This window comes from Fundulus heteroclitus, chromosome 11, assembly GCF_011125445.2.
Source record: "Fundulus heteroclitus isolate FHET01 chromosome 11, MU-UCD_Fhet_4.1, whole genome shotgun sequence".
Lineage (NCBI taxonomy): Eukaryota > Metazoa > Chordata > Actinopteri > Cyprinodontiformes > Fundulidae > Fundulus > Fundulus heteroclitus.
Window position 1 is genome coordinate 25848004 of NC_046371.1, and position 18513 is coordinate 25866516.

The 18513-nt window shown below is 40.2% G+C and overlaps 1 protein-coding gene across 3 annotated transcripts; it reads left to right on the top strand.

Annotated features, from left to right (window-relative positions):
* Window positions 1-311: 311 nt before the first annotated feature.
* cchcr1 (coiled-coil alpha-helical rod protein 1) lies at window positions 312-16562 on the top strand. 3 transcript variants are annotated; one of them, XM_021318817.2, is made up of 19 exons: window positions 312-669; window positions 1529-1835; window positions 1919-2086; window positions 4257-4374; window positions 4625-4819; window positions 5049-5212; window positions 5318-5432; window positions 5596-5706; window positions 8075-8218; window positions 8312-8422; window positions 8677-8783; window positions 8869-8981; window positions 9080-9152; window positions 10089-10207; window positions 10300-10488; window positions 15352-15453; window positions 15633-15781; window positions 15905-16019; window positions 16095-16217. In XM_021318817.2, exons 1-19 carry the CDS (start codon window positions 609-611, stop codon window positions 16124-16126), a joined length of 2493 nt encoding a protein of 830 aa, XP_021174492.2. In that variant the 5' UTR covers window positions 312-608; the 3' UTR covers window positions 16127-16217. The 3 variants fall into 3 exon arrangements, with proteins under 3 accessions (XP_021174492.2, XP_012722671.2, XP_012722670.2); XM_012867217.3 differs by having other exon boundaries at window positions 313-669; window positions 5596-5697; window positions 16153-16562; XM_012867216.3 differs by having other exon boundaries at window positions 314-669; window positions 16153-16562.
* Window positions 16563-18513: the final 1951 nt, after the last annotated feature.

Genomic DNA, 18513 nt, shown 5'->3' on the forward strand with positions numbered 1-18513 from the left:
TTTGTTCTATTTTTAGTCGTCTGTTTTGCAAAACAGTCAATAAAAAGTTATTATTTTAAAAAATAGAGCAAAGATCAATGTGCGTGAACAACTCATCTTTTAGGTTGCAGATGTTAAGATAATCTACATAGTCATTCTTTAGCAGTCTCTAAACAAAGAAACTGGCACCAATTCAGAGTGAATGTGTCCAATCTGAACTACAGGTGCAGAGAACTTCAATAACTGCTGAAACCTGTTTCCTGAAAAGCTAAAACCTGCAAGACAATGTTTCGGGCAAAGGGACACCCAAAGTTACTTGTGGGTCGTTTTGTCACTTTCCCGTGATGCACCGCGCTTGTTGTTAGCGCGTTTGATTAATTAAGAACGTTGTGCAGATAAATATACCAACATGCTGTCGAAAAATGACCTTGAGTCCACTGTATTATGAGCACGAAGTAAAACTGTTAGCATGCTAAAAAACAGCAACAGCAGTCGGCACGAGAACGTTGTAGCCCGTAACTAAGGCAACGAGGTCTGACGTGCCTCGCCTCGCGGGAGAGTAATATTCGTCCAAAAACTAGTGCACCGTTTCCGGTATTTTCTGTGGGGGTTTCAGTCTACTGTTGGACATGGAAAAACACACCTTCGGAAAGGAGAGGCTAATAGCGCCTACTGACTTCACTTCACCAAGTATGTTACGTGAGACTTTTACTGCTGCTTTGTGTTACATAAGCTGTACAGACAAGCAGCGAGTATTTAGCCTAGCTCTTGCTTGTTACTTAATAACTTCAACTCACTCTCAGGTAAATTGTCACGTTTACTCGTGTGTAGCAACCCATTAAAACTGTTCGCCAGACCTTTATAAGGCAGTCAAACTCGCGTTGCAGTTTGCCAACCCCTAGAACACCATGTCATTTTACTCTGAGACAAAATTACAAAGCCCCATGATGCAGGAAAACAATACATCCCGTCAGAACTAAAGTATACCTAGGCGTATAGGTTTCCCTGGAACCTGGCTCACTGTATTGTTAGACATGTAAACTTCAAAATACCCTTAATTTATTCCTCTTCATTTCCTTAATCATAAGAAAGTATCAACAAGGCTTGGCTTCAAAACTGAGATTTCAATACTTGGCCAAAACCCAATGTTCAGTAATAGTTTTGAAACTTGCCATATATTGTAAGTGTCAAAGTTACATATATTCCAGGAGTAAAGGAAATGAGGCGCTGAAAAACATAAATTTGAGTTGACAAAGTTGGATTTGCAGTGTTTATTTTTTTCAAGTAAGTTAAGTACAAGCTCTTTAGTTATTCAAGCAATTTATGAAGACCGCTTCAGAGTAGCATGGGCATATTTTATTCATTTATCACGTCAAGCTGTTATGAAAAACATTTGATCTGGTTAATTATTCCATTAAGATGATTTTCAACTTTTAGTTTCCTACAAGGAGGTTACAAGGATTTACTTTGGAACAAACGTGGCATTTACTCCTGGTTTTTTACTGCTTGCTAATGCAGGTGCACGTCTACTTTGTGTAATGTTATTTAGGGAACATCCAGGGGGATCTGGTGCCTCCGTCGCATTTCGCTTTGACTCTCCAATCTACTGAAGCGCAGGGGGCCTCAGGAACACCTTCACCATCACAACCACCTCCTCCACATACGCCCTGGGTAAAACCAGCGGTAACAAGGACACCGCCAGGGGATCCCGGCATTGTCAATCCGTGGCTCGCCATCACGCAGACCCAGCAGGATGTTTTGCAGTTGAAGAAGCAAAATCAGAGAATCATGACTCTACAAGGAGATATCAGAAGAGGAAATGCATCTGCAGAGGACCTATTAGACATCAGAACTAGGTATTTTCCACAGTGTTTTTCTTCATATTGTCAATAATAAAGATAAACAGGGGTGAGTTGGAATCTTATCTCTTTAAATGCAGATCTTCAGGAAGAAGTGAACGGTGTTCTCGATGGGACTCGGAGTGGCTACCGGAAGCAGAGAAGCACAAGGCCGAAGCTGAGAGGTTAAAGGGGCAAGTGGAGGCCCTAAAGGAGACAGCAGAGAGGTACAGGGAAGAAATGAGAGACAAGGACATCACTTTGAGCAGGTATCAGTTCAGTTCTTGTTGTTATCTCATTCAATTTGGTAATAGTTTAGCCTCACATTTCTGTAATAATGTGACTAAGTGGAGGGCTAAAAGTGTCACAATTCAAAAAAATAGATAAAAAAAAATAGCTATAATTCTTACTTACACCTGTCATAAATTATGCAAAATGGGAAAACTAATAGAAAAATAGTGTGTTGAATATTAAAATAATTGTATCAGTCATACAAAAGATTTACTTTAGTTTAAAATAGTAAATATGATTAAATATTCTATGGTCATGTGCTGCAGCACATGAATAATTTATTTAATCTGCAAGCCTTGCCCTTTAGTCAGTGGGCAGGGCTAACAATTCTCCGGTGGAGGTGAGGTGGAGTTTAGCCAATCAGATCCACATTAACGGTTAGACACAACTGTTGTATTCCTTGTAAAAGGGGACCTATCATTCTTTTGAGTTCATCTTTTTTTATATTTAATCATTATGTTGTGGTATAAAGTGAAACTGCTATGATTTGTTCCTTGCTATTGTTTGATCCCAGCTCCTCTTTTATCCGTGTTCTGAAATGCGTCTTAAAGCTTTTTGTTTTGGTGCCATCTCTTTAAATACAAAGGACACACCCCGCCTCCAGGTCACAGAGCATTCCACTCCACCCTGTTCAGCCATTTTTGTAGTTTGCTGGGGGCTAGGGATGGGTACCTTTCACATTTGAACCGTTACGACAGAGATACCTGGGAATTGGTGCCTGTACTCAGCGGTTCCAAATGATGGTACTTTTGTGTGTGTTAATGTGGCAATCAATGTTAATTAGTTTTATGATAAAATCTCGACATTTTTCAATTCCACATATTTATTTCTCAATGTATAAACTGTAACAAATATACACATGTGTGTGGAACTACAAGAATCATTTTTGAAATGTATGTACTGTAATACATTGCTTGAATTCACACCGCATAAAACAAATTTTTTCCAATAAGACTGTTAGCAGAGGCACACAGTGAATGAGGGGAATAAGCAATTCAAACTGTGCGTGAATCAAAATCAGGGAATTATTTAGTGCAACAGTTTCGGAGAGAAAAAAAGACTTCATTAAAAACTATAATTACATTATATTGTGTCCTGCTTTGAAATCCAGGGCGGGAATACATTTGAAAAATATTGATTTTATCTCCAACATTTACATCATTTAGATCAGAATTTTACATTAACATGAAAGCATTGCATCCATCCTGCCTTGTATCAGCAGTGCAGGCAGGTGGTGTAACTGTGATGGGATACCTTTTTTTTTTTTTTTTTTTTTTTTTACTGGCACACTTTTGGGCCCCAAATACCAACTGAGCATTGCTTAAACGTAACACAATGCCTGTGAATTATTGCCATATCCATCACTTTGTGGACCACGGTGTACCCATCTAATGTCTAAATCCATCCAGATATTCCACCATGTAAACAGAGGTGATGTCCTCTCAAACTGATTTCTTGACAATAACAGCTCAGTGTAATCTAATGGCCCTCCCCAATAACCATCTCAAACCAGTGGAGCACCGTTAGGATGTGATAAAACAGGACGGGCAGGGGACAATTATGCAGCAGCAGTTTGATGCTAGCATGTTAATACGGACCGAGAGCTGTTGACGACACTTTGTTGGATCTATGCAGCCAAAAATCAGGTACTGGTAAGATGTACCTAATAATTAGGCCAGTCCTTGTATTTCACTTTTACATATGATTAAATTCAACATGTTAGTCATTACTCATTTAAATTGTATATTTTTATAAATAACATAATACTGAAACATTATTTTAATGATGACTTGTGTAAATAATTATCCAATGAGTTATGTATTTATTGGATTGTGTCTCTTTTGGACCTGCATACTTGTGAACTATTAGCAGTAAATGTATGTGTATATATATATATATAATAACCATCTCAAACCAGTATGTGTATATCTATCTATCTATCTATCTATCTATCTATCTATCTATCTATCTATCTATCTATCTATCTATCTATCTCTATCTCTATCTCTATCTATATATATATCTCTATCTATCTATATATATATATATATATATATATATATATATATATATATATATATATATATATATATATATATATATATATATAATTTTTTATTTTTTTTTATCAACCTAACTTGGGAACAGACAGAGGCACGAGTTGGAAATGATGCACGAAGAACTGTCAAAGGCTAAGATTGAACTCGGCCGAATCAGCGAGCAGCTCAGTCTCAGCAGTGCGCAGAAGGAGGAAATGAGCCTACAGGTAATGATGTTGACTGACAAAACATTTCATTTCGACACTCACGTAGACAATGGCCACCTGAGAATTACTCGCATCTTCTTACATTCATCTCTGCGGCGCATTCTGCTGTTTTAATACAGCTTTTCATTCTTCCTAATATCCAGCGGTGACCTTTAATTTAACAGGGTTTAACATGATAATGCCCAGAGATTAAAAGTGTTGTTTCTTTTTTTTTTCTTGTTGTTGTTGTTGTCTGAAACGTCTTTTGTAGCTTGAAAAATTGCAAAGAGAATCGGGCGAGGAAATCACAAAGCTGAGGGGGGATGTAGAGAGGAGCAAGGAGTTATCCAGGGACCTGGCTCTTCAGGCTGAAATGAGCCGGGCTCAGGCTGAAGAGGAGGCCGGGCAGCAGACTCTCAGACTCATGGAGCAAATTGACGAACTGAAGAAGAAACAGGAGGCGGAGGTAAGACATTAATCTCTTTCAGGAACTCTAAACGATCATAATCCCAGACTTATCATGTCCACATTTTAATGATCTTCCTGCCTTTTAACCAACAAATGCTTGTTAGCTGGCATCAGCTCTGCTGAGCGGAAACGGTGAAGCAAGTGAAGTGAAACCTTCACCTTAGACTGTTGCATCATTATTTGTCGATGCCCTAAAATTGTCCTTGTTTGCCTCTCCTGTCGCTCAGCTTCAGCAGTTGGATGCGTCCCATTGTGCAGAGCTGGGCGCAGCCAGGAAAGCAAACAACGACCTACAGGACCGACTTCAGTCGACGACTGCTGAAGCGCTGCGGCTAAAAAGTGCCCTGACGGAGGTATCCACGGAGAGAGACGGGCTGAGAGAACGTTTAAGGTCCCGCAATTAATTTAAAACTAAACGGAGCTAAGCATCTGAAGCACTTTGCGGCGAGACTCCCTTGTTGTTCCTCCTTGTCTGATAATGTTGCTTATTTTTCAGCCAAATGGGACAAGCCTTTGAGACACAATCCGCAACACTTCACAGCCTCAGAAATTACATCGGCCAACTTGCGCCAGACAAAGGAGAAAAAGAACAATTAAACGAAGCTGTTGAGGTGAGGAGAATATAAACTATACCCGATTGAATAACTCCTGTGACGTTACCGCGTGAAACGTTTGATTTCTCTTTCCGCATTTACTAAAGGAGGAGCAGTTAAGCAAATGAAAAACAACAACAAAAAAAACAGCTTTTCTGTTCTAATCTTGTCTGTTTTGCAGAGGCTGAGCAAAGAGAAAGCGGCTCTTCAGACGACCACAGAGCTTCTGACAGTCAGGCTTAACTCTGTGAATGAGATCCTCGCCCTCCAGGAAGAGAAAATAGTAAAGAGTGTGAGGGTTTCTTTCTTCCTTCACACACCAATGCAGGCCAGACCCTTTTGCTCACTACATGGCGAACAGTATGTGCTGCTTCTTTGTGGTGTAACCATCTGTAATCTTTTCACGATAAGTCTTTCTCTGACATCTGGGTAGAAAGACGCCTTTTATTGGTACACCTGATAAAGATGAATAAGAAGAAATTCACCTTTTTTTTTTTTTTTTGCTGCAGCAAACCTCCCCTGGAAAAAAAAACAGCATTTAATTTGAGTCCATTTATTTTTTTTTTGCAATATAATGTTAGTACCAGTACCACTAATAGTTGCACCCCTAAAACGCCCTTTAAGAGTTATATAAATAAAGCGTTTTTGTAATTGGTACTTCAGTTATTCAGCTTGATCAGAGTGTCTGTGAACTTATGACTAGTCATGACTTCTTGTTTCTCCGTCATATAAGTATGACGCAACGTTTCATCCTAGTTGCTCTTTCGACATGGGACTGACAGGAAATGCAGAAGAACTGAGATAGAAATCTGGTAATGCCGATTTCTATAACCAGTGCAATAATTAAAAAACGTTAAAAGCTATTGGAACTCTGACAAACAGGGTTGGACAAGGAGGATCTGAGTTTATTTGAGCACAGCGCACAACAAGGGGGGGGGGGGGGGTCCAAAGGGGATGAAAACAGCACAGCAAAGACCGGCATCCTGAGATCACAGCCAGTATATGCTACATGGAGGGCATGTTAGACATGAAAGATAGGTCGGGAGAAAAAAAAAAAATATAACATGGCAAATTCAAACATGTGGAGCTAAACTCTACTGGGACTGGAACCGTGGACCTATGTGAGATGAGATGAAACTGAGTTGTTCAGTGTGAAAAAAAAGAAAAAGAACGATGAATAACAAATCGCACGTCGTGTGGTGGAGCATCTTGAATGCTGTGGGCCTGTTTCTCTGGCATGGCCCTGTGAAGATTGATGGAGTGCATAGCATCATGCACTCTTCCAAATACTACGCTATTTGATTCCATTCAAAAATGCTTTATTAATCCCAAAGGGAAATTAAATGCTGTTGTAACTCATAGGGGTTTCTTCACAGGGTTGTGGATACTGATGGCTGCAGGCAGGAGGGATCTCCTGTTTTACAGTGGATGTGGAGAAGCCTCTGACTGAAAACACTGTGGTGTTGCACAACAGTTTAATGAAGAGGATGCTCAGGGTTATTCATAGTGTTCTTCATCTTATGAAGAAGCTTTTTTTTGGACAATCATCTCCAGAGGGTCTAGAAGGGTCTCTCTAGAACAGAGCCGGCCTTATTTATAAGCTTTAAGATGGAGAAATCTGGTGGGATTGCCCAGTGAACTTAAAATGGATTGTCATATGAGTGTTTCAGGATAGGGATCTAAAAGATATGGCCAAATAAGACAAGTTATTCATCAGACCAAAAAAAAAAAAAAAAAAAAAATCAACTTTCCTTTACTGTCATTTCCGTGCCCAGAGCATAACCCTTTAGAAACCCTGTGGGCTGAATTTAAGAGAAGAAGGTATCAGAGAGGAACAAGAACTCTGGATAATCTAGTTGGTCAACAGACCCTCTCTCTGTATTTTTCAACCTTGTGAAATGCTTTTTGCAGAAAACAAACAAAATCCTAAGATACCGTTTTTCTACCCACGGAAAACACGTGTGGTACTCAAATGAAAAGTTGGACTTTTGTAAAGTTTTCAGTGTGAGATCATTCTAGTTGAGCATTTTGTACATCTTTACCACAAGTGTCAATTAATGTGGAGGGGATCCAAATAAAAATAATCAATCTGCTCCTCTTCCATTGGAGGTCACAGAGAGTTTAACTTGGGGAAAGGAACAGTTTCGAAAACAGAAAACCCCAAATCACCCAGCTGGCCCAGATCGCTGTGTAAAAGATTGAACTATAATGGCATTGCTCCTGTCAGCTGATTATTAACACGATGGAAAAACATTGAAGTAACAGGACAAAATCTGCCACCTTAGTATATATGCCTCCATTGTAGGTCCGTTACCTTTAAACATGTCCTGTATGTTGTTGAAAATCAGCAGCTAGCGGCTGCATCATATATTTCTTTGTCTGCACATGTTGGATTATTTTAAGCTCTTATTGTGCCGAACAGCCCGAAAGTTGCACTTATCGAGCAGTTATCGTAAAACAATAACTGCTTTTTTTGCGCATTAACTGAAGTTGATACATAGATAAAATATTGAACACGTTTGCTTAAAAGTGTGAATCTTTGGAAACAAATCAAAAAGTAATAACACTTAAACGGTTTAAATCAGTTTATAATTATTATAATTATAAACTGGCGCTTCGATGGTAACGATGGTTTGTGATGACGTTTGTGTTTGTTGCAGACCTCTGCAGATCCTCTCATGAGGGGCGGATGTGAGGGCCTTCAAGTGCTTCATCTGTGGAGGGAGAAAGTTTTCAAGCTGTGCGTCCAGCTTCGCACAAAGGACATCGAGATAAGAAAAGAGAAGGACAAACTTCTCTCAGAAGTATGTAAACCCTTATGTGTCGTTAGACCCCGGTGCCGTCTGGCCCGTAGCGTTTGAATGAGGAAAAAAAAGGGGGTCGTTTATCTGTTTTAGGTCAGAACCATGGAGCAGCAGCTCCAGCAGGAGCAGCACAGGGCCAGCGTGCTCCAGCACAGTCTGCATGATAGAATAGCTCAGCTGGAGTTGGAGAGAGTGGAAAACGAGGTGAGAACCAGAGCAACTAACGTGATTTACGCCGCTGCCTGAAAAACCGATGACGCACAATGCATTGTGGTCCAGTTAGGAAACGGGCAAAGGCGTGTACATCATGAGCACACTCAGCATCATGAACCCCCGATGCTGACTGTGCAAAAACTCTTAACTTTTTAAGAATGGCAGAGATCTGGAAAAAAAAACCAACATTAACAGATTTTTTCCTAGATATGCTGTTACAGATGTTTTTTTTCTTCTTCTACTAGACATTGAAGCAAAACCTGACCAAGGCTCACAGAGAAAACACAGAGCTGCAGTTACAGAACCAGAAGGTAGAGTCTGACGTGAAAACACTGACTGAGGCTCTGCAGAGGTACGAGGATTCTCACATATTTTTTTTTTCAAACATTTTAATCAAGGATAATTGCCAGATTTAGCAAATTTTTCCTGATTTACAGATACAGAGAGGGATTTGAAAGCAGGTTGGCAGAAGTGGATGCAGCTAAAACGAGGCTCAACAGTTGTGCACAGAGACTGTCTTTTGCTAATAGAAGGGTGGAGACGATCCAAGGTACCAACGCACCGGAGGCCGTTGTTGATGGCTATTAGGTTAAAGTGTACGGACTTTATGTGGAGGACAAGGTGCATCACTCTGCTTTTGCTTTCCAGGTTTGCTCATGAGGAGGACAGCTCTGAAGAAATTAGAGCGAGCTTCTAAACAGGCAGAGCCGGATAATGACAGGTATATTTTGAAATTCGAGGGTTTCCATCTTTTTGCTTGGAAGGTTGGAAAATGGGGAACAACTTTGACAGCTGTACAGTGTTTTGAAGCTACATTCATTCCCCTTGAGGCTTTTCGCATTTTGTCTTCCTGCAGCCACAACCTCCAATAAAACAGGATTAACAGGATTTATGTGATAGACAAAAAGTAGCGCATAATTTTGAGGTGGAAGGAAAATAATGTATTGTTTTTTAAAATTTTAAATAGTACCATATGTTTGTATTTGGCCCCCTTTACTCTGTTACCGCTAAATAAAATCTAGTGTGACCAACTTTGTTCAGATTTCACCTAATTAATAAAATAGCCTGTGTCTAAGTTAATCTAATTAGAAATCCAGCTTTTCTATGAAGGCATTAGCGGTTTGTTAGAGAACATTCAGTCCAAGTATGTTGTGCCAGAATGGCCGAGTCAAAGTTCAAGTGTCATTGAGCACATGAAGACTTGAAAAAAAACGGTAACAGACGTTACATCTAACCTGCCTGAGCTGATTTTCAAAGTAAAATTAGCAAAATTCTCCATGTCTAGATGAGTAAACTTGGTAGAGGCAAACCCCAAAATAGTTGACTCTAATTGTAGAAACAGGTGGCTGTACTCTGGGGTGCTGAATAGAAATGCAGGCCGCACTTTTGAGATTTGTGTCTGGAAAAAGCTAAAAAACGGTTTGATTTTTCTCCCAATTATGTGTTACTTTGTGTTGGTCTATTGTATAAAATTTTGTGTTTGTAGAGAAATATGGAAAAGGGTCACGGCATTAGCAAAGCAGTGCGCACCGTATCGGCTAATATATCATGTCAAGGATCGCTTAGTTTTTCCTTTTTCTGTGTTTTACCGTCTTGGCCTATTGGCTTAAAGTTTCTACTCCTTTGTTCCTCCATCTTGGTTTTTGTTGTCTGGCAGCATCAGCAACTTCAAGACAGAGCACAGTTTGGTTTGTGAAGAGAGAGACAAACTGGTCCAAGAGCTCAAAAGAACCCCAGAGCTCATCGAGAAAGCTCTGGCTGATCTAAAAGAACAATGTGAGACCCTTTTGCTAAAATGCAATCAATAATTTACTATGAATCCACATTTTGGTTAATGAATATGAGTTTTTTTTTTATCTCCTTCACAGATGAGAGTAAAGCCAGGCAGCAGCAGCAGGACCTGGAACACAGCTGCGTGGAGGTCAGGCTAGCTGTGGCTGCAAAAGAGCAGGCTGAGCAAAGCTTGCAAGAGATCCAAGCCCAGCTGGAGGAGAGCAACGGCAGTCTGGAGAGACTCCGCTGTGAACTGCTTCGCCAGCAAGAGCAAAGCGAGCGTGGTGAGGCTGTGGCTATTTTAGGATCCCTGACCGCCCTTTAATTTCCCCTAGTTTTCCCTTCCTCTGCTTGTGCTTCACACTTGGGGTCACACATGTAGTCCTGGGTGATCAGGAGCTTTAGTGGGACAGTTTGGAGATTCGTTACAATTCCGATAGCGTCTGGAATGTAGTTATCCAGAAATGGTGACCTTGCAGATTTCAGCCACTCAGCTTGCTTTCAAAAAGCTGTAATACCTTAAAAGTTCTTGTTGAGATGTGTGTTAATGTCTTTTGTGTGTGTGTGTGTGTGTGTGTGTGTGTGTGTGTGTGTGTGTGGTAACAGTAAATTTGTTTTGTTAATTTAGTTTTTTTTTTTACTTCTTTTTGCCAAAACACATCGAAAAAGTAAAGGAATATAATGTGATGCATAACAATTTTCAAATTATCTATAATTGTAATAATTTTATCCTAATTAACCTTTTAAAACAATACCACAAAACAGTCATAATCTAATACAGTGATACAAACAGTATCTTAATAAAAAAAACTATCCTTTCACCATCTTATGCAGCAGCTCAAGAGCAACGTTTTAATTTTCTTTTCTTTAGTATTTGTTTATACAAGTTGTCTCTCTGAGATCCTAGATTACCAACTTTTAAATGCTTAGTTTCCCACTGGTTCATTGCGTACTCCATAAGGTAACCTCAGAAGCTTGTTTCTGAAAACCTGGCGCCCTCGTGGATGAGACGCAGCTGTACAAGCATGGCTGGGGGATTCTTTGGCAAGTGTACATGTAGTGATCCACGCCCCCTTAAACAGCAGTCCAATGCAGTTGTTGCCAAACTTAACCCTCAGAGTACTACCTTTAAAAAAAAAAAAAAAAAAAATACAGTCAAAGAACCATCATCAGCTTTCCCCCTAACGTTATTCAAAGCGGACCACCAAACCTGCCCCCAGATAATTTTTTCAATAGGACAGTGTGTAACTAATTTGACTTTTAATAAATAAAAATCAAGTGTTGCTTTTATAAATACATATTCTGGCAAGGTCTAATAACCTCACATCAAAAATGAAAGTTTTCTCATAGCTTAGAATAAGTAGTTTATAAATACATAGGTGCCTGTGCACCCACTTGAAGATGTTCTGTCAGTGGAGGAGGAGTACAAAACAAGCATAGACGGCCATAGCTCATTCTATTTGCCGTTTTCTGTTAAAATGGAGGACCATCCATACTCTTTGCCCAGCAAGAGGGAAGAGAAGGTATCCAAGAAAAGAAAAAAGTAATAACCGGGGAGTCTATATCGGCGCAGCGATTGTTACCAGATGGAGAGGAGATAATCTGAGGGAGTGTGGACTCAGAACTGATGTGGAGGTTGCAGGCTTTCTGCTGGACCGGTAAGGTAATTTAATATAACAGTGAAGTTTATTTTTGCCGTTAGAAACGGGGCAGTGTTGTCCACCGACTACTCCGTCCTGGCAGAAACGGGACGTTTTTTTTCACCTGTCTGTAGTAGAGCAGCAAGACCGGCCGGGTCTCTTTACTCGTGTTTATAGTCGCTTATTTTAGAGGCCAAATAAGGTACTGCACGTTCAGAAGCGAATGCCACTTTAGAAAAAACAAGCGGACTTGATAACAGTGCCAAAAACCATTTCACACGATGACCGTAGCTTTATAATTCATTTAGCGTTTAGTGTGAAAATCTTACACACTGGGACTTTAACAAAATATGAAGTGTGTGTGTGTGTGTGTGTGTGTGTGTGTGTGTGTGTGTGTGTAAGAAAAAGTACAAAGAAGTAACAAAAAGCCACTAAACATATTCTGCATAGACTGTACAAGTGTCACTTTCAATCATGTATATTAGGATGAAGAAATCACCTTTTCTGGTCTGAAGGTGGGTCCAGTGTCTCCAATGTTAAAATTGTGAATAATATAAACATTCATGTTTATTTGCATTAGCCATAGCTGTGGGTCTAATCTTTCACGTTTTTTAAGCTGTTTACGGATATACTTAAGGGTGCATTGCGCAAGTTACACAAGTTTTAAAGTTAAATATTATTTATTTTCTTTCCCATATATGCCCTTAAAATTGCCGGACGTGTAAACTGAGTTATCTTCTATTTACTGCAGTTGCCTCTATAGGCTCCATTAGTCAGTTTATGAGAGAGAGATTCGGTCTTAATCTCTCTCAGACCCCATCACAGACTTCTTACAAGGGTTAAAAAACAATCACTAGTCTGACGAAAAGGGCAAAATTGGACTCAGATCGGCGAAAGGAACAACACCAGAGTAAATATCAGGACAGTTTTCGAGCAATGGAGGGAGCTGGGTTCTGCCCTGGGAATGAGAAGGGAGCAGCAGTTGGCCGTCTTTTTGCTAAAAAGATAAGATGCTGTGGCAGAGATCTATTACTTCTGACAAAATTTGGATCTGCTGCCTCGGGAGCGCGCATTCAGCAGAAGTGGTGAATCCAGTCAACTCCGCCTCATTTCCAACCAACCACTTGATGACTCTTGATAACAATCCCTGGCATTCATGTGCTGGCTCGCTCGTCTTTTTTGCTGTGTTATTGGCGACTTGGGGGAGCCTGATTGCTTTTCCACTTCAGTCTCACAGACAACTGCTGCAGCCTCATTCTGGCTACAAACCCCACTATGGAGCTTATACCTGCCTGCAGTCATAGCGGACAATGGTCTTTTTCATTCATTTTTGAAAATGAATAAATCAGTGGAGCAGAGGTCTGAGAAGTCGCCGGTAACAGCGTTGCTGTGACAGAGAGCGTCAGCTTCCTCAGAAAATCACAGGAGGGGAATTGTCTATCTTCTCCCTCTCACAATTGACCAACTAAAAGGGTAGCTACGTTTTCCTCCCTAAAAAAACAAAGACTATTCACTCAATATGAAACATTTCCATTCAAAATAAAAAATTAGTTCTATATAATATTATATAACAAAATAATATTTCTAACTTACTTACCTGAGAAGACATTACGCCTCTAAAAAGACCCCTGGGAGGTCCTAACGGTCAGTTTTTATGCACGACACTGGTGTTATTTCAAGTTGTCGCCAGAGGGGGCAGACGTCAGCAAAAAATCCTGGAACATGCGCAACGCACCTTTAAAGTACCTACCAAATGTACCGATTAGAAGTCGACTGATACATTGGCCGACTATTTTAATATGATATTTGCGTTTTTTTTTTTTACCGTATCGTCATTCAGCGATACGTGCATGCATTTGCGCATTTAGCAGCAATGCCTTGAGATCGCGTGGAGCGCATGCTTTGCTGCTCATTCCCTGGCAGAGAGCAGCTGGTTATGTTATAAGAGTGAGGGCCAACAACAACGTTTTCATCTTTTGATGCAGTTTTAACTGTGTAATTTAGCTGCATCTGGGCTTTGAAAGCCGTTTTCTGTCTCTCTGTGAGGGGGAGGAAACCGTGGTGCATGTCTCTGTTTCTGTGTCTAAAAACTCTCTTCTGATCTTCAGCTGGCGAGCTGCCGCTGCAGTGCATGTGTTCTTTACCGTGGAGAATCACGTATCCACATAAAATAATTACTGATGACTACGCGTACAGCTTCTAACTTTACATAAAATAATGTCCATACGCTGCAGTGGCGCTCAGTGTTTAGTCTCCTCCTCCTCCCCACTGAACTAAAGAAGCTCTTTTCACACCGTGTCATTAGGTGTTAGCAAAGCGCTGCCATAAGAGTCGACGCATGTTTTTTTGGGGGTTTTTTTGTGTACCTTTCAAACTGCGGTCTGAAGCTGAATGTTAATATTAGCTGGTTTAAATGCAAGTTTTGAGACTCTTGGAAGATTTGTTATCATTGTGTCATTTTTATCGTGTAAGTTTAGGAAGAAAAAGTAATACCAGCTTCAAGAATGGGCCCCAGAAATTGCCAGCACGTGTTGGTTATTGGTTAGATTGTCAAAAATAATCGGCATCGACCTTAAAAAACCTGTATGGGTCGATCTCTAGTACAGATACGTCGTGAACCTAATGGAGTGCACAGCTAATGGTTTTCCTGTCAACACTTCAGCCCACCTGAGCGGCTGATCTCTGCAGCCCCTCCAGAGTTATCCTGGGGCTCTTGGCTGCTTCTCAGGGTAATGCTCTCCATGCCCATTTGTCAGTTTGGGTCAGGGGTCTGAAACATGAGGTTCTTAATAACTTTGACCAAAATCAATAATTTACGCAGGTTTTCTGCGGTTTGTGCAAACTTTCTGCATTGAATATCTCAACAGAGTAACACTAATAGTAAATTAAATCTTTCTTTTAAGTAATTAAATGTCATTAGACCACAATGTTTTTTTTTTAATAAATATAAATACATAATGTTTCAGCTGTCTTTGAAAACAATAAAGACATAATTCTTTAATTTTAGGTTGGAGGTATGACACGGGACCAACAGGTATAAGACTTGGCAATTAATTACACTAGATTTTATTTAGGGTATCAGATACGGAAATACATGCCACAATTTTCAGGTTTTGTATTTGTAGAAGTGTTAAAATCCAGGTGTCATTGTCTTTTCAGTTCGCAGTTATGCACTGCTTTGGATCTGTCTATCCCATAAGATCAGAAATACATTGGAGTAGGTGGAGTTCAAGGAGTGCTGCTTTTCCAAAGCACTGTAAAGGAAGAAAAGATGTGAGCAGAGAACGGGGAATCCATGCTACATTCATATAAAACGTGGAAGCCAACATGAAAAACACAAATTGTAAGGGAATGGGAAATTCTCGAATCACAAGGAGTCCACTGGAGACATTCCTGCAACCACAAACAGTGTGATTTATACATGAAGCATCGGCGCCTTCCTTTGACCTCTCTGCTTTGCTGCTCTGGGTTATGCATTTCTGTTGTCGATGTTGTCTTATCTCTCAGCCCTGCTGGAACGAGTGTCTGAGATTGAGGGCCGATGTGCTGAGAAACTGAGAGAGATGGAGCTCCAAGTCGGTGCTGCCAGGAGAGAACACACTAAAGCAGGTATTGTAGTCCAACCTAGTGCCGCCTCAGGCCACAGATCCTCAGCATAGGAGAAGGAAGTTAGATTTTTCATGCAGGCTGTGATATAATAGTACTGAATTTGTTTACATGGCGCATAGCGGCATAATATACCAGCTTGTCCCCGTGGCTTATGAGACGACTGTGTTCGTCTGTTGCAGTTATGACTTTGCGGGAGTTTCAGAGAGAGGCAGCGAGGAAACCTGACGAGATGGGAGAAATCCGACATTTGGATGTTGATGAGACGAAGCACGAAGTATTTAATAAACAAGCGAGGGGTTGGATGGAGCACAGCAGCAACCCAGCTCCTGTAAGGATGGTTTTAGAACAAAAATAAATGTATATATATATATATATATATATATATATATATATATATATATATATATATATATATATATTTGCTTCACCTTATAAAGTGAATCTGTTCCAGGTCAGGGTTGCAGAAAGAGGGCTGATAGAGTTCACTCCGGGTCAAACGACAGCTGTACAGAGCTCTGTTCCTGCCAGAAATCAAGAAATAACTCCAGGGCCCCATCTACCTACAGGTGCCAATAAATGTCTTGATCCCGGATGTTTCTGACACATAGCTGCGTTTTTTTATTTTATTTTATTTTTTCCAGTTGTGACATTTACACAGGTTGTTCCGATGTGACCAGCAGCGTGTCTGTATCTTCACAGAGAGACTGCTGAGCGTTTTGGAGGAGCTCCATACACTCAGCGCTGCTGTGGTGAACAGCTCAGAGGACTCTGCAGAGGAAGACGGACAGAGCGACGGTGTGAAACCATCAGCAGACAGTCTGCACAAGTAATACCTGAAGATGAGTCACCGAAGCCAAGAAGAACACACATTTCATACCTACAAAAGGTGTGAAACAGTGTCGATGCCTCCGTGAGCTACTGGAGCAGTTGGACGAGCCAGAAATCAGAAAAGCTGTGCTTGGGGATGTAACAGTCGAGGTGTACTGGATAGACGTGTTCTGCTAATTCATTACTCTGTCAAAACATACTGTTGTTATATCTCCTGAATCACAAGTCTATGTATTTGAACTCCAGAAGTTGCATTTTCAAATAAAACTATCAGAAGAATAGTTTCTATTGTCTATTCAATTTAGATATTCTCAAGATCATACTTTTACACAAAATAAGTTATTGGATGACAAGAAGAAGCATGGTAGATAAAAAATAACAGTAGACATATTGGGCGCATCTGTATTTGCTGATCAAACTGGTTTCCATGGTTTCTTATAATAAAGTATAGTCGTATTTCATTCATTTTAATACTAGGCAGGCAAGGCAAATTTATATAGCACAATTCAGTACAGTGACAATGCAAAGTGCTTTACATGATTAAAATATAGGAAAATAAATCAGAATAAAAGCAAGTAGGGATAGAATGTAGTAACAAAGAAGAACATTAAAAACAGTTAAACAGTTTAACTAGAACAGTCAAAGGCAATTTTAAACAAATATGTTTTTAATCTTGACTTAAAGGAACTCAGGCTTTCAGCACTTTTACAGTTTTGTGGAAGTTTGTTCCAGATAAGCGGAGCATAGGAACTAAATGCTGCTTCTCCTTGTTTAGTTCTGGTTCTGGTTCTGCAGAGTAGGCTGGAGCCAGAAGACCTTAGTGGTCTGGAGGGTTTATACACTGATAACAAGTCTGTGATGTATTTAGGTGCTAAGCCACTCGGTGATTTATAGACTAACAGAAATATTTTAAAGTCTATTCTCTGAGATACAGGGAGCCAGTGTAAGGACTTTAGAACTGGGGTGATGTTCTCTACTTTCTTAGTCTTAGCGAGGATGCGGGCAGCAGCGTCCTCACTAAGACTAAGAACAAATCTTGTTCAAATCTTGTTCCATTAAACTATATACTATGCCACGCCTTCTAAAAGTACCTTACACATTTTGTTGCATTACAACTACAAACCTCATGTTTTATTAAGATTTTATGTGATGGACTACCACTATGTAGTGCATAAATTTAAAGGGGTATGAAAAGTATTAATGTGAAAATATTTTAGAAATATAAATCTGCTTTGCTGTTCAGCCTCCCTGATTTAGAGCTTTGTAGACCAGCACTTTGAATTGTCTTGTTACTGAAAAGTGCTAAATACACTTGCCTTGCCTTTTGCGGCAATTACGGCAGCAGATCTTTTAGAGCGTGTCTCTATCACCTTTCAAGCATTTCGAGGCTGAAGATTTTACCCATTCTTTGCAAAATAGATCAAGCTCCAACTCTGGTTGGAGGACATCCACGAACTGTAATTCTTAAGTCTTGCCACAGATTCTCAATTGCGTTTTGGACCAGACTTTTAATTTGCTATTCTAATAAATGAATTTGCTTTGATCATTGTCCTGCTGGAAGGTGAACCTCTGTGCATTATACACACCCATACGTGGGCACACCCTTAATTAATCCTTTGTTGGACCACCTACAGGTTCAGCTTCATCGTTCAGTCTTAGGTATATACACCTCTCACCAGTTGTAAAGAATCTGATTAATCGTAAACAAAGTTCAGCGGTAGGATTTTCTTGACGTTTGCTGTTTGTATTCTGTAGCTAAAGCCACGGTTTGATTTGCGAGGTTACAAAAAAAGTCTAACTCTTTTCACCATACAAAGGTTTCTGTCAGTGACTAGGTACAAACAGATCAACACCATTATATGTTACACCATGGCACACTAAAGACAGTCTCCAATAATTGGAGAAAGAAGCCTCAAAGGGGGTTGCGGTGTCCTGTGTCTTATTTTGTGACATCTCAAGCCCCGATAAATGCAGAGGGTTGCGTCAGGAAGGGGCTTCCTGCGTAAAACTTTAGCCAAATTTACCGTGAAAGTCAAGAATAATCTGTATACCAGTTTGGTTTAGGTCCAGGTAAACAACGACTTCCACTGGTGCTGAAGACCGACAAGGTACTGGTGCAAATTAGCTAGACTATCAGGGAGACTACTTGGTATGTTTTCTGGAAGGAAAGTAGACAAGGAGGCTGAGTTGATCACAAAAAGAGATCAACTAAGTAGTGGGACACTGAAGACA